The 16243-nt window shown below is 39.5% G+C and overlaps 1 protein-coding gene across 1 annotated transcript; it reads left to right on the top strand.

Moving 5' to 3' along the window:
- The first annotated feature begins 10409 nt into the window (after window positions 1-10409).
- On the top strand, window positions 10410-11415 carry LOC101534524 (vomeronasal type-1 receptor 90-like). Its single transcript, XM_004599504.2, has one exon. The coding sequence runs from the start codon at window positions 10507-10509 to the stop codon at window positions 11413-11415; it is 909 nt and encodes a 302-aa protein (XP_004599561.2). The 5' UTR covers window positions 10410-10506.
- The last annotated feature ends 4828 nt before the right edge of the window (window positions 11416-16243 follow it).

Below are 16243 nucleotides of genomic sequence, written 5' to 3'. Positions count from 1 at the left end.
TGTTTAAAGTAGAAATACAAAGCTTATTACCATTGCTATCTTCATTGTCCCACCCAAGCAGTAAACAGAGGATGAGGAATAAAGACACAGAGATGCCTGCTCTGTAATGGGGAGGCCAAGAGTTGGAGTGTCAAAGCAACGGGAGCACATGACCCAGAGTGAGCCAGTGCAATGCTGCACCCTCTCAGGTGATAGGTGAGAGTCACAGGTGGGCAGGAGGGCACACCTAGGTGATGGTGAAATGACTTCCAAACTCATGACCCTGAACTACATGCCTTCCTCACCACAATCATACCCCTTAAATATCAAGGAAGTCAGACATGAAAATTCAGAAATTGGGAGAGACTAACAAGTAAATTTGTACCTCACTTCCATCCAATAGAATTTTAGAGTTAACTAAAAACAACAAATTCATGATTACATCATGGGATTAAAGCACAGTTATTTTCATGAGTGTTGAAAGCAAGGGAAATTGGTCTACAGTTCTGTTTTTAAATTTTCCTCTTTGAGGCATTTTTTTTTTTTTTTTTTTTTTTTTTTTGCATCTTGGTCAGTAGTCATTACTTTTCCTTAAGGGGACATTACAGAAAATCTGTTGAAGAACAATTGTTCCTTGACTTGTTCTGAAATACCCTAATAGACTTGTATTCTAATATTACCACCAAAAGCATTGAGTTAATGATACTTGTTTAAGGTGATGTTGACAAATGCATCTACCCATGTGGGAGACCTGACATGGGCCAGGTAGCATCAACCAACACGCAAAAATTAGTGCTGGGGAACTACCTGGAGCACAGCACCGCAATACTCATTTGTGGATAAGTGAGAGGTGAGTGTGTGGTGGGCAGGGTAGGTCTAGACTACAATATCTATTGGACTGCATAATAGATGCTACTCAGGAAAGAACTAACTGAGTGACTGCAACCACCAGTGTGTATAGGTTGATGCTGATGATGGAATGAATCAGACCCAGCACTGCCTGGAGCACATAGGAGTCAGGTCTGCAGTCACCTCAGGAGAGGATTTGGTGAAGACTACAACTGGACCACTGAACTCAAAACTCCAACCATGAGGAGCATCATTGGGTCTGTAGTCTGATCATGAGGTACATGTTTCAGAACTGGGCCTCCTTGGTTGTTTAATCCTATGCTGTGGGCAGCATGCCAAGATGCACATGGGAGACATAATAGAAAACGGAGGCCTAAAAAGTAGAGCAGATCAAATTAGAGAACTCTCCTGGCCATGTTTTGACAGCAAGTGTCTAAGCAAGTGGGGACTCTAAGGTGAACTAAGTTAGTCAGTGGAACTTGGAAGGATTCATCAACTTTGCTACAATGAAATCAACAACACCTCAGAACTATGAAAACCACTTAAGCAGTATACTTGCAATATGCTCCCCATCAGCAATTCTAGGATGACATCAACTTGCAATCCCACATCACTGGGTAAAGATACCATTAAGCTGCTAAGAACAGTCTTCTCCCCTACGGGGTCATGGCTTCCACTGGTGAGCGCATGGTCTTGAACTAGGGTTCAAGCAAACTGGCAAAGTTATCCCCATCTGTTGGCATCTTTGTAGGTTGGTTTTGGAAGGGGGAAGACCAGTCAGGAATGAGCAAACCTTAGCCCAATGGTGAGTGCAAAAACAAGACTGAAGTGCAGGTCATGAGGGGATAGGGTGTCCTACTTACTGCTTTACATGAGCCAGGAATGGGAGCAGACTGAGCCAGGGTCAAGTTGTAGCATCAACCAATGAGAGTTGGGACTGTAGGCTGGCTATGTCATGCAAGGCTGAAGCATCCAAAGGGAACGGCTAAGACAGATGAGGAGCTTTTTCAGGCTGGATCAGAGCAACCCCTGCACACTCAAGATATGTGGATGGGAACAGGCCTGGTTGGGGAGCAAAGGAGATGCCCTGGTTGGGGTGATTCCAGTTGGTGTGCATGAGGGCCAGTGTGGGGGCTGCTGTCTGGTCTGTATGTGGCTGCAGAATCCCTCATCATGTGTTTTTTCCAGACTGGGTTAGACTCCAGAACCCACTGGTGATTTTGAGAACCAGGATGGTGTAGGAAGGGCTAGGCTAGGTCTCTGCCCCTGCTGAGCCATGTGTGAGCTGTATCTTGGTGTGGACCAGGCTTAGCTGCGATGGACCACCCAACAGCAAGAACTGGAATGGGTGAAGGCCAGTCAGGAGAGGCTACTATTCCTGCTAGGACAGGAGGTGGACTAAGTCTGGCTGGTCCTTGGACCCATTGGTGTGTGCAAGATCTGGCATTGGAAGAGACCCTGATGGAGGAGCTTGGGTAACTCCTCTGTTGAGACATTCTCCCTGCAGGTGAATGCAAGAAGCAAGATGGGGATCACCCTACACTAGGTCAAAATATGGTACTCACTGGCACACATTTACCACGGGTCAAGTGTAGGCCAGGCTGGGTCAGTTCATATCACCCACTGGCAAATCTAAGCGCCAGAATGCAAGGTGGGTCAACCCGGGCCAGTATGCAATACCAGGCAGTCCACATTAAGGCCTGGGCTGGGGACACATTAGGGCTGGGGCTGGGGGCTCGCAGGCTGGTCTAGGTTGTAGCCTTCACCACTGTGAGCTGGACTTGGGCCCAGACCAGTTTGGGCCAGGCTACAGCACCCATTGGTAATTGCCGAGGTGAGACAGGCTATGCCAGACTGGGCCAAATCACCCAACCACCACAGGTAAAGCCCTGGGAATGGGGATGAACCCAGTGGGCATGCTTCAGCAGCACCACCCCTAGGCCACTAATCCCCTACTGGTGAGCATGAGAGCTGGAATTGGGGGAAGACAAGGTTGGGCAGAGCTACAGCATACATGTGAGGTGGATCAGGAAAAATCCAGGCATGCTACATGCATAAACTAAAAAGAGTGTGGACAGTTTGGGCTTTGCCACAGCATCAGTTGGCAGATGCTGACATAGGGGAGGGGGCAAATTATGTCAGGCACAGGCATGTCTAGACAGATGGTAGCACCCCCTGGCACCAGGGGATAGTGAACATGGAACCCTGCTGGATAGTGGAGCTGGTAGGGATATATTAGGCTTAATATCCATTGACATATGTAAGAGCCAAATGGGATATGGGGCAGATGGGACTAGTCATCTGTACATACTGGCAAGCATGGGAATCAGGGTAGGGTGTGGGATTGGTGAGGGTTATGGCAGGGTGCTCCAACTAGGCTGCAGCTCCCACCGGTTTATGTGAAGGGTGAGTATGTGGTGAGCAGGATTGAGCTGGACTCCAGCACTCATTGGTTTGCATAAAACACTGGGCTGGAGACATAACTGACCCAGCAATTGCAACCACCAATGTGTGCATAGGCTGATTTGAGTGATGGATTGTGCTGGACCCTGTATTGACAAACACACACAGGGTTCAGGTCTGGATGGCCTCAGTTTAGGTTTCTTTGGTGATTCCCAATGCTAGATTCAGAACCCCAATCATGAAGAGAATTGCCAGTTCCATAATCTGACTGTGGAGTGCATGTGTCAGAGCCAGGCCACCTCAATGATTCAGATGGAGCAGTGGACAGCATATCCAAATGCACATGAAGGATATGACAGTACGTTGGATGCCCCAGAGGACACCTGGTAACATTTCAGAGGATGGAGGTCAGAACAAATGATTAACTACTGCAACTAAGTGTTGGCAGTGAATATGTGGACAGATGAAGACTCTAAAATGGATCATATCTGCCAGTGGATTCTGAAGCAATTTCATCGCAGTTAGTGTGGTGGGATCAACAACAACTAAGGATTATTGAACCATCATAACCTCTTGAGAACTTCATGGCATTGCAAATTTCTGTTTTTCTTTCTATTGTTGATTTTGAATTGTGTCTTTTAATTTTAGGGTACACATGTTAACTATGTATTGGATACTATAATATCCAGATGTGTGAATACAGTGCAGTATGCATCTCTACTTCCAGGTCAAAGAGGGACTTCCAATAAAACTCTTAACTATGTCCTGAAAATAGATGTTGGACTCTCTGCCATTGTCCATGCCTGCAATGATGGACAACAACTGTTTATGAAGCACTATACCATAGTAATAATATAGGGTAACTCAGTGGAGGGGAGAGGACCTTGGGTGGGAATATGGCCTATGGAATGGTATCATAAAATGATAATAATAATAAATAAGTGTAAATAAAAATGCTAACACAGTATGTCCATTAGATAGCCTTAAATATAAAGTGAAGTTGAAATCTTCATATATCCTTGTATCCTTGTATATCCATCCCAGAAACATAAAATTAAATAGGAAAAATTTAAAAATAATTTTAGCATATGCATCAATTTCATCACATCTGAAAGTGAATATTTTACTTCATTGAAATTAAGATTTTCTCATTATTCCTAATTATATCATTCTGAGTTTCCTATGCTCAGGGACAACTATATCAGTACTAGTGAGAACAGGTGCAATGTATGCCTGGCAGGGCAAACCTAGCATGTCTGCTTACACAGCAGTCACCATCTCAGACTAGCAACATTCATATTAAACTGGAAATGATGGGCCTCCCATAGCTCAGATACATAACTCTTCCAGACTATAACAAAGATGATGCTTGAAAGATCCACCAGAATGGATCCAAGTCTGAGGGGTTGTGTGCAGGTGTGGATATGCTTCTGAAGAAGAAAAATGCCATTACTTTAAAATCACGTGGTCTTCAATTCATCAAGAGGATCAAAGAACATAGTGGTTCTAATTGTGCTAAAGACTCACATTTAGGCAAGTCATAACAAAGCAGTGGTTGGTGGGTATAGATGGTTGAATGTAGTTTTTTTTAATTGTCAGTGTGTGAAATAGTGGATGGAGTGAAACTGACAGAGGAGACTGAGGAATAGGTGGTACAACACAGAAGAGAAGGTATGACATCTACAATGTGTTATCTTGACCTTAATCCACTGTGCTGCTGAATTCAATGGTACCCTTTCTGTCTTCCAGAAATGAACTTGTCCTGGAGTATAATGAAATGGAGGGAATGCAGATTGCACTCTGTTACCAATGCAGGTGCTGTGGCTCAGGGATATGTCCTCTGGTCTTCTCCTGATTTGGATTAATTTAGGGGACAGTTTCCTGATTTCCAGGAGCCGGGTTGTTTTCCTTAGATGATGACATCACAATAAAACCAGTTGGTATGTACCTACAATCTTCTGGAGCAGAGGGGATTGCTTAACAGATCAGCTGTGGCTTGCACTTGTCCTGAAGTCAAGCTTAAAGTTTCCTTTTGTCTGTTGACAAGGTCAGAGAGCCAATGACCTGCCCAGGCAAGCATGTTTTGGAGAAATGAGGCCACAGGTGAGAATTGTTGAACCCAGCTGCCCTCCTCCATTTTCTCCTAGAAACCAGGGAAGTTCACTTTTTCCCTGGAGTAACTATTATTCCAAGGATGCCAGGGACAGAGCTGTCCTGTTTCTGCAGGTGAAATGACAGCTATGGAACTAGAGGGAGATAAGCTCGTGCCATCCCTTCTCTGTAACCACATCTTGAGGACTCATCTCTAACAGATTCACACCAGAGGCTTTGCTGGGTGAGTGTCTTTCTCTTTGTCTTGCAGAGAAATTTTCCAGAGCAGGTGTAGGATAATTCAGAAAAATTCGCTGCTCATGATATCAATGTTGGATTGATAAAATGATCAATTTTATGAATTGTGTAAGTACATATGGGAAAAGGTATGGAAAAGTATAATTTTTTTACAGTCCTGAATGGAAGTTGCATTCAGTTACACTCATTCTAATATATTTTCAACCTAACTTATGTATTTTAATTAAGTTTTAGCTAATGGGATAGACCAAACCTGAACCAATTCAATAAGCTTTGGTGATATTTATTTTGTTCTGCAGTGTTTAGAATTTAAGATGTTTCAGGATATTATAGCAGTCTTTTACCTCATCGATACATAAAACATGTAAATGATTTTAATCCTAAACAATAGTGTTTTTAATGGGTAACCATGAGAATGTTTTTGTTTTACTTCTTGTTGATACCATAATTTTCTTACCATAAAATTTCTATAAACATTGTCTTCTATTATTGTGAAATTAGTTTAGGTAAAATAAATGAAAGTAAGCATCAAAAAATCAAGTAATTTCTTTATTGAAAGAATGTATGACTTTATATTTTATAGCAAAAGTATAATTACAGAGAGGAGAAACAGAGATTGTATCTCCTGGATCAATCCATAAATGTGTGCAATGGCTGGAGCTGAGATGATCCAAAGCTAGAAGCCAGGAGCCTGGAGCTTCTTATGGGTCCTAAGGCTTTGGTCCTTGATTTGCTGCTTTCCCAGGTCATAAGCATACAGCTGGATGGGAAGTATAGCAGGTGTGACATGAACTGGCATCAATATGTGATGTCTGCACTTGAGGGTAGAGGTTAGCCAGTTAAGTCATCACATTAGTCCCTCAAACGCCTTCTTAAAATAGATTTGGTTTTAGTATTTATTTTGAAAATTAACATTATGTTCAGTGAATTGGGTAAATTCCAAAAGGGCAATTATCATATGTACTCTCTGCAATAAGGCAACCTTCATTCATGTGCAATATAGAATCAGTAGCCTTTTTCAAAGCAGTTTTTGCAACTTCACATGGGCTTTGATATTTTTAGTTTCATTTATATTTCTTAAAAATGCTTTTTTCTTATTAAATTTCTCACTTACTCAAGGGTCCTACAGTAGCGTTGTTTTCTTCAATAAGGTTTTCATTTTCTTTTTTCATTTCTTCAGCGACACGTTTGTCAAGCAATAGCATGCTGTTTGACTTTATCTGTACATTTCCTATTTTTCCTCCTGTTGTTGACTTTGTTTCATAGCTTTTCATTTAAGGGGGTGTATAGTGACTGTGCAGCAGGGACTCTCGTATCCAGATGTGAAGAGGAAATGCAGTATGTATCTCTCTTTCCAAATCTAAGACAGACTCCAAATGAAACTGCTAAATATATCTTTATAACAGAATGATAGACTCTCTGTAATTGTCCATACCCACAATATCAAGATCAACTTAAATTACAGAATGATATGAAGGGCTCGCGGGGGAGACTTGGGGTAGGGGGAAAGGAAATCCATGACCCTTTGGAATTGTATGATAAAATATTAAGGTAGCAGAATTAAAATTAGCAAGCTTGTGGTACTGACTATAATGTTGAATTTTTTACAGCAGTGAGAGACATAATTTATAATGCATAATATGAATTGTATGCATGATGGACAATGATAACTACATCAATATTTTTCATTTCTTACAAATGATTCAAGTTACATTTGATCTTTACATGATTTATGTTATAAAAATTCCAATTCAATTTAAATTTAGCTGCAAAAATTTCACAACTTTCCAAAGCATATTGTCTAATTTGAGTCACAGTGAAATCTAGTGCTTAAGAATATTTGAAATGGAATAGAAATAGGAAGCAAACATGATACTGTTACGGATAACAAGCAGCAAACTGACAGGGAGTACACATTTTTGGCTGCATAGGCATTACATATATTGATGTTTTAAAAATATTACCAAATACAAGGTTTTAAATTTTTAATTTTAAACTTCCTGCATTCATGGCTTAAGGAGGGTGGAATTCAGGCACCATGGACACAGCAGGTTTCACTACAGAATAGGGAATCTAGTTTTTAGTTTCATTTTTCTATGAATTCACTATTTGGCAGGATTCCCAGGGCTCTCACATCCTTCTTGGAGCGATGCACAGGTGATTAGCCCCGATGCACAGGTGATTAGCCCTGAAGACATGGTTTTATTCCCTCCTGGTGCCTATTTGATAATGACACATTTAAAATGCAATTTTAGAGGGCATTTCTGAGAGAATGGGTTTCCTCAGATCCACAGTTTATTTTTTTACTGCTGTAATTTTTGTCTCCTCCATCTCTAATGGTAATTGTCTTAGTTCATATTTTTCGGAAAGGACTTGGAAATTAAATTTTGAGATTATGAATCTTCGTTTTATTGAAAGAATAAGTGACACATTAAAGTCACTTATTTCTAATAGGTGATCACTTTATTGCTCTTGAATTTGTACATTGTACTGAAGAAATCCTTGTGTGGATCTAATCATGGTGAAAAAGATGTTTATCTGATGATTTTTCCCAGTTGATCCAATTCCATTAACAAATGCTTTCAACCTAGTGACATATATGTCTTCATCAGAAATTTGTTTAAAGATTTTTAAAATTATTTTTATTGGAAAGTCAGATATACAGAGAGGAGCAGAGATAGAGAGAAATCTCTCTATCCACTGATGCATGCCCCAAGTGGAGGCAATGGCCAGAGCTGAACTGGTCCAAAGCCAGGAACCTGGAACCCGGAGCCTCTTCTGGATGTCCCACAAGGCTGCAGGGTCCCAAGGCCTTGGACCATCATTGACTACTTTCTCAGGACACAGTAAGGGAGCTGGATGGGAAGCAGGGCAGCCGGGACACAAACTGGCACCCTTTTGGGATCCTACTGTGTTATGATTCAGTATTGTGAATATTTTATATCTCAAGAAATATGGCAAAACTTATGATAAAGATAATGCTGGTTTTTTAACCTAATTAAAATGTAACATATTTTATCACATATATTCATATTTTAAATTTACATAGAATTTAAAAAATATTCTATATTTACTCATAAATATCACTGCAATTCACTACTCATACTAGAATATAGCTTCAATAATTGACACTGTGATCTAGATGGGAGAAGATGGTTTGTATTATCATTATTTTGGGTCAATCATAGTGATTAAGTCAGTGGCATCTCATCTCAAAGTGCAAGTTTAAGTTCTGGTTAATTCATGCTCCTAATGCAATTTCTTATTGCTAATGCATTTGTGAAGCAGTATCTAAGGGCTAAAGTGTTTGGACCTCCTAAACACATGGAGTCTCTAATTTTGGCCAGGTCCAGCCAACTCGTAAGTAGACAATTGGAGGAGTTAGCTATTAAATGGAAGATTTTGTCTTTGTGTCTTTTTCTCGGTTCTCTATCTCACGTATTTCTTTTCCTTTTGAAAAAGCATGTCTAAAATGTACCTTACATACAAACTGCCCCTCAAATTTTTACACATGGCTACTTGCTATTGTTACACCTACTCTGTTAAATGAACATGTCTAATGCAAGTCCAGAGATTTCATCATAGGTGTTTTGGTTCCTGACCCATTTAAGTGTGATATTTTCTTTACCATATTATTACATAAACACTTCAGAGATTAATATGAAAGCCCGAAGAAGGAGGGTGAAAATTGCCGGCACTTACTGTTTCCTGGTTGTTCCCTGGGACTTCACCTCAGCCCTAGACACTTCAGGTTGCCGCTTCATGCATTGAGAAATAAGTTGCTCCTTCAGATTTTTGAAAGTATACTTTGTTCAAGGAAGACCCAAATTCCTGTTTACAATCTGATTAACAGAAGTTTCCATGTCGAAACTTACTTTCATTTCTTTCAGGTAAGTAATATTTTATTAAAATGCACTGATAGTTCTATGATGCCACTACCAGAATACTCACATCAAAATACGGGATAAAAATTTGAATTTGAAGTCCAAATAAATAATAAATGAAAATTTGAGGGTTACACATATGACATATGTAGATGGTTAGTTATTAGATTATGAGTATTAAGGCACCTTTAGAAAAAAGTCATGTAAAATTTTTGTGTCACCTGTCAATGTCCATTCTCTTACCAGGTCTTTTCTCATTCAATTTGTACCTCAAGTTCAGCCTCATGGGAAAATGAGGACTTTCGATGATGGTAGCAGCAAATCTGTTTCAGGGCATTGTGGACAATTACAGAATGAGCGATGTGAGTTAGGGATAATCCCCAAATATTTCACTGGTAGAAGAATGAAGTACTGAAATTCTTATCCTGTATTATCTATGTAATTGTTCTATTTTACTTCATGACTAATAATGTACGAGTTAGGCCAATACAAGCCCATACACATGTAAGAAAAATGATTGCACAGATATATTCCATGCTTAAATATGGTGTTAGAATGCAATATGATCCTTCAGAAATGGAAATAATCACTTTGTTAAATTTATCTTGAATCCATGTGTGATGAGGGTGAACATACATTTTCATGCATACCATGTGGTTGCACAGGAATGCTTTTCTTTTGAAACTCATTCCTGAGTGTGACTTACATAAGAGAGTACTTCAAAATTATAGAGGGAGAAAAATAAAAATATGATTGTTTTGTTGTTGAGTTTTTGATGTGCCAAAAGAGAAGTGGCAAAAAGTGATAAAACACAGGTGTAATGAAAAAAAACATTTGTTGTAGAAAAATAGTGGAGGAATTTTAAATCCAGAAAGTTTTATTAAGCATTCAGGGTTCATTATAATAAGTGGATAAAATAAAAATCATAATTTGTGGTGATTTCATACAAAAGAAAAGATCATATGTAATGTAAGGTATGTCTTCTGTTTCATAGGTATGTAAAAAGCTCCCAGCATGCTGATATGTACAAAAATATCCAATTATGTTATCATTAAAAACTGTGTATTTTATCCAAGCTGGCATAGGAATCTTAGCCAATGCCTTCTTCCTCATCTTCCACATCTTCACAATCTATCCGGTTCATAGGCTTAGACCCACTGATATAACCACCTGTCACCTGGCCGTTGTCCACATAGTGATGCTACTTACTACACTGGATGTTGTATCTGAAGACATGTTCAAATTGTTGAATTTTCCAAATGAATTAAAATGCAAGCTTCTGTTCTACTTCAGTAGGGTAACAAGGGGTCTCTCCATCTCCACCACCTGTCTCCTGAGCATCATTCAGGTCATCACCATCAGTCCCAGTTCCTTCTGCTTGTCAAGATTTAAGCATAAACTCACAAGTTATATTATTATTGCTTTCTTCTGTCTTTGGTCCCTCAATATGTCTGCTAATTGCTACATGACCATCTACACTGTAGCTCACTCCAATAGAAGCAATCTACTCAATATTAATAGATACTGCTCACTTTCCTCAATGAACTCCATCATCATGGCACTAGTTCTCACACTAGAGTTGTCCCAGTGTGGCTTATTTGTAGGAATGATGCTGCTCTCCAGCATGTACATGGTGATTTTCTTATGTCGACATCAGAGGAAATCTGAGTACCTTCACAGCATGAGCATGTCCCCAAGAATCTCCCCAGTAAAACGGGCCACCTGTACTGTCCTGCTGCTGGTGAGTTTCTTTGTGGTTATGTACTGTGTGGATATCATCATTTCATCCTTCTCAACCACATTGTGGAGATATGAACCTTTAATCCTGGATATCCAGAGACTGGTGGGAAATGTCTATGCCACTGTCAGTCCTGTGGTGCTTATAAGTTCTGATAAAAGACTAATTGACCTTGTGCATAATGTGATTGCTATGATAACAATCTTAAAATAATGAATGTAGTCTTAAAATGTAAATTTTTTTATCCAATGGTTAATCAAATATCTAGGATTTAATGTAGTATAAATATATGATTGTATTTTTATTTTCATTTTATCTTAATATTTTCATAATTTACCCTTTTGAAGTCTGTATGCCTCTCAATTCAAGCTTCTACATGTGTTGAAATTTCTGCACCTTGAACTTTGCAAATACTATAAAGGAAATCATTTTTCATTATGTCCTTATGAATCTCTCTTTGATAGTAATGCCTAGGTCTTTGTACTTGACAAAGCAATGTAAATCTGAATTGTACAAGCAATAATTACATGTTGTTTGTTAACCTTATATATATGTATATACAATTTTAGTAGTTGTTAATCAAACTATGAAATAAATATTCATGTATCTATATTGACAAATAGAATATTGACTAGATAAAGCAATGAGGTGAAAGGGACATTTTTTTTAAAGATTTATTTTTATTATAAAGTCAGATATACAGAGAAAGGAGAGACAGAGAGGAAGACCCTCCATCAGATGACCCACTCCCCAAGTGAGCCACAATGGGGCGGTGCACGCTGATCCGATGCCAGGAACCTGAAACCTCCTCCAGGTCTCCCACGCGGGTGCAGGGTCCCAATGCACTGGGCCATCCTCAACTGCCCCCCCTCCCCCAGGCCACAAGCAGGGAGCCAGATGGGAAGTGGAGCCGCTGGGACCAGAACCAGCGCCCACATGGGACCCCAGCGCGTCCAAGGCGAGGACTCCAGCCACCAGGCCACGCCGCTGGGTCCAGACATTTTGTTTTATAGAGGAAACAATTCATTGGAAAATTTGTGGTCTAGGAGATAAAACATAATTCTTTACTTCTTAAGCGTGGCTATGCATGGAAAACAGGAAATAAATGAAAAACTTGCCTATAGGAAAATATGTAAAATGAATGCTTTGGCTCTACAATCAAGGCAAAACTAGAATCTAAACCATATAGACAGTCTGTACATCAAGTATGTTCTGTATCTCCCCAGTTCCCATGACTTCAGCTCCTTTATGGGAAGAGATGAAAGAAATCTGATAAAGTTAGAAAATAAGCACCAATAAAGTGGTTGATAATTATTTCTGAAAATTGTAAGGGGTGTGCAAGATTGTGAAATAGATGTGACCAAGATTCACCTATTCTTCCACAGGGAATAAACAAAGTAACAACTAGAAAGGTAGATTTTGGAGGATGTACCCAGCAAAGAACACTGGAACCCAATAAAGAAATATGGGAACCATGCAAGTTATAAAGCTCTGGGATGGTAGTTTGGAGAAAGAAAGAAAAGAAAAGTCAAATTGCAACCCAGACCTATGGTCGAGGGGCAGGGGTGGGCAGAATCCAAATTTCAGGTGATTAAGCATAGAGGAGAGCCTCAACAAAGATCCTCTGCATAAACAACATACATTGGCAATGCTAGGTTCAAGAGGAATCCACAGTAGTCACTAGGGGCCCAGTAAGGTCAGCTATTTGGACCCTTCCTCTCCTCCTCAGCAGGTCACTTTTTCTTATTGTTATGGCCCAGGCACACAGGAATTCATGAGCAGGCCTTCCATGATTCCCTCCCAGATTCCCCACCAGAGGTGGCCAGTTCAAATGCCTGGCTCATTTCAAGCAGTAATTCTGCTCCAATGGTGGCAGCTTCTTAGTCTGTAGTGTATTGGGCTTTTCCAGCTGTACTGTTGTCCATGTTAGCCCTGCTGCATGACGTCAGTTCTTCAGTTTGTAGTTGGAAGGTTGTGCATCTAGCAAACTCCCGGAACCAATACCATCACCATGGCCCCTGTTCTTTTAGGGGAATTTGGAGTTCTGTGAACATCTGAGTCCAGAACCTATAGTATGATAACTCTCCCAGTGTAGATAGGGGGTCTGTACCCACTGCATTCTCTAAGCCTCTGACATCCATTGGCAGGATCTGGAGGTCTGTGTTTCTGCAAAACTCTTAGTTTTACCTAAGGATGAAGTTCCTTGCCACAGGGATGATTAAGTCACTGATGTATACCTCGCACATGCTCTGAGCAAAGCATTGGGACAAGGGCTCCCAGAGAGCTCCACTACTACCTTTGACAACAGCAAAGACGTAGGAATAACATACCAGCACACTGAAACCAAGCCTAAATTGATAACTGAAGACATATCTGTTGGAAAATTCATCTACTATGCAGTGCACCCACTGAAAGTAATAGGGATAAATGATTTATTAGATGTCAATGTCAGTTGGAACATGGTTGTCAGTGTTCATTCTGACAATCCTTGAAGAAGTGTTCACTGTTTATGCAGTGAAAGCATTTGAGGGGTTGCTGGGTATCTCACTGGGACTAGGATATAGACCTCTTCTAATCCTCCTGCTCCACTCTGGGGTCCCATCCTGCTCTCTGCACATTACCAGCTTTAAGAGGCTGTCAGGGTGCTCTCAGATCCCACAGCAAGTCTATAGTTTTTCCTAATGTCTAAGATAATTAAGAATCTATTATCTATAAATCACTGATTAGAAGCTTAATAGATTATACTTAAAGTCTTCCTGAAACATTGTAAGAATTTGGAAGATTTCTCTGTACCCCTAACCTGTTGAAAAACACAAGAATATTAAAGGTAAATCAAGTTTTTCTGTTTTTTGAGTCGGTTCCGGTGGAGATTCCATTTTGTCCAGGAGCACATTGTATCCAAGGGAGCTGCTTCACTTCCAAGGCCGGGTGAGCTGTAGGGGAACCACAGTTTTTCAGAGAATCCATTAGGAAGATATAAAGAGACAAGACCATAACCTTTGACCATTGAACTTTCTTTTCTTCTTTCAAGTCCCCACTCAAGCACCATATTTTAACTGCCTGGCGGTAATGGATTTGGTGCCCAGAGCCAATAATGACATGTGTGGATTACTGATTGGTAGCCAGTAGCTGAAGTTTATTAACAGAATCAGATTTTTAAAAATAATGTCGTCACATAGACATCAAGAGAGTGAGGCTTGAGCCATTTATGTTTTAATTGCGAGATACTGTGCCCCAATACACAACCTGTTCTTCTAGTGGATTTTTTCCTAAGGTCCGTTAACCTATGTATGAGGGAATTTCCTGTCCATTCATTCCCATGTTAATTGCTCCAGGGCCTTTTCAGAGGAATTTCAACTAGCTCTGGTTCTACACTGGCAAGAATTCTGGATTTCCTCCCACAGAATGTAAGACAGTAGAAGAACAGAAATCACTTAAATTCAAATATTTGAAAAATTCCCCAATCTGCAGAAAAACATTAACATCTATAAGAAGCCCAAGTGACCTCTAATAAATAACCAGAAGAAATCCCAAAGATCATATGTTATACTCTAATATTTAAAAAACACAGAGAGAACTCATTTGCATTAGAAAAACAGCAAATCACAATTGAATACCTCCTATTAACGTAACTGTATATTTTTAAGCAGACATTACAGAGGGTAAGAGTAATTTAGGTTTATTGTGAATTCAGAAACAGAAAAAAAGTCCACAATACTCTACCTAGTGAAGTTAAACTCATAAAATCTTAGAAGAAATGGATGATTTCCAACATAAGCACAATGGAAATTCTTCACTGCCATATAAGCCTTAGAGGAGATATTAGAGAGAGTTTAAAGATAGAGGCAAAGAAAGCATACCTGACGGGTACAAACACAAAGACTTTGGTATTGTTTAATATAGCTTCTTAGGCGATCAAGTCTAAGAGTGCAACAAAAGGATCATCCACCATGGTCAAGTGGGATTAATCCAAAGGACACAGGGTGGTTCAGGATACACACTCAATGGTCCAAGCATGAAGACACAGTGACTTTACCCTTGCCTTGCATGCAACAGGATCACATAAGGGTACCGTTTCATGTCCTGGTTGTTCCACTTCTAATCCCTGCTTGTGGCCTGGAAAGGCAGTAGAGGATGATCCAAAACCTTGGGAGACCCAAAAGAAGCTCCTGGTTTCTGGTGTCAGATTGACTTAGCTCTGGCTTTTTGGTGACTAGAGGAAGTGAACCAGGACATGGATGATTTTTCTGTATCATTTTTTCTGTAAATCTTCCTTTCCAATTAAATGATAAAAATAAATAATTTTTTAAAAAGCACGCACAATCCGTTAGTATATTACATCAACAAAATGAAAGCTAGCAATTATATAATCATCTCAATAGTTGTAGAAATGTGATTAAATCCATCATTCACTCATGCTGAAAATCATCAAAAGGAAAGTTGACAATTCCTATGGTAAGCTTTACTAAACATCATGCTGAATAGGGAAAAAGCTGAAATGATTCCCGCTTTATTCTGGCAGCTAACAGAATGCCCCCTTTTTCTTCTGTTTATTCAACTTAGTAGTTTTAGCCAAAGATGTAGGAAAATGAAAAATACAAAGGGAGTGTGAAAATGAAAGGAAATAGTAAAATTATTTCTGTCTTAAGATATCATGAAACTAATTCATAAAAAACCTAGTCTCTACCAAATATTCTTGGATTAGATATACTATTTCCATAACTGATTTAGGATACAAATTCAACCTACAAAAATCAGAAGCACTTGTGTACACAAAATGTATAAAAATAATTTCTGAGAAAGAAATATCAAATCAGCTGAAACCAATGATCTTCTTTTCAGAACTCCTAAACACCCTAAAATTTTTATGTAAGAACAGTGTGTCTAAATATGCGAATATCCAAAGCAATTTAAAAACATAATATCCCAAACCATCAAAATAACTGATTTCAAGGTATTTATAGTTCTTTTAAAAAGCATAAAAGCAGACACACAGAACAATGAAATAAAGAGAAATTACCCCACCAATGAATCCATATTT

The sequence above is a fragment of the Ochotona princeps genome, chromosome 11 (assembly GCF_030435755.1).
Source record: "Ochotona princeps isolate mOchPri1 chromosome 11, mOchPri1.hap1, whole genome shotgun sequence".
NCBI lineage: Eukaryota > Metazoa > Chordata > Mammalia > Lagomorpha > Ochotonidae > Ochotona > Ochotona princeps.
Note: the sequence above shows the minus strand (reverse complement) of the source record. Positions and strands in the feature narration are given on the sequence as shown.

Coding starts and splice junctions, on each gene's coding strand:
- LOC101534524 (XM_004599504.2), top strand. CDS start 10,507: ATGTTATCATTAAAAACTGTGTATTTTATCCAAGCTGGCATAGGAATC.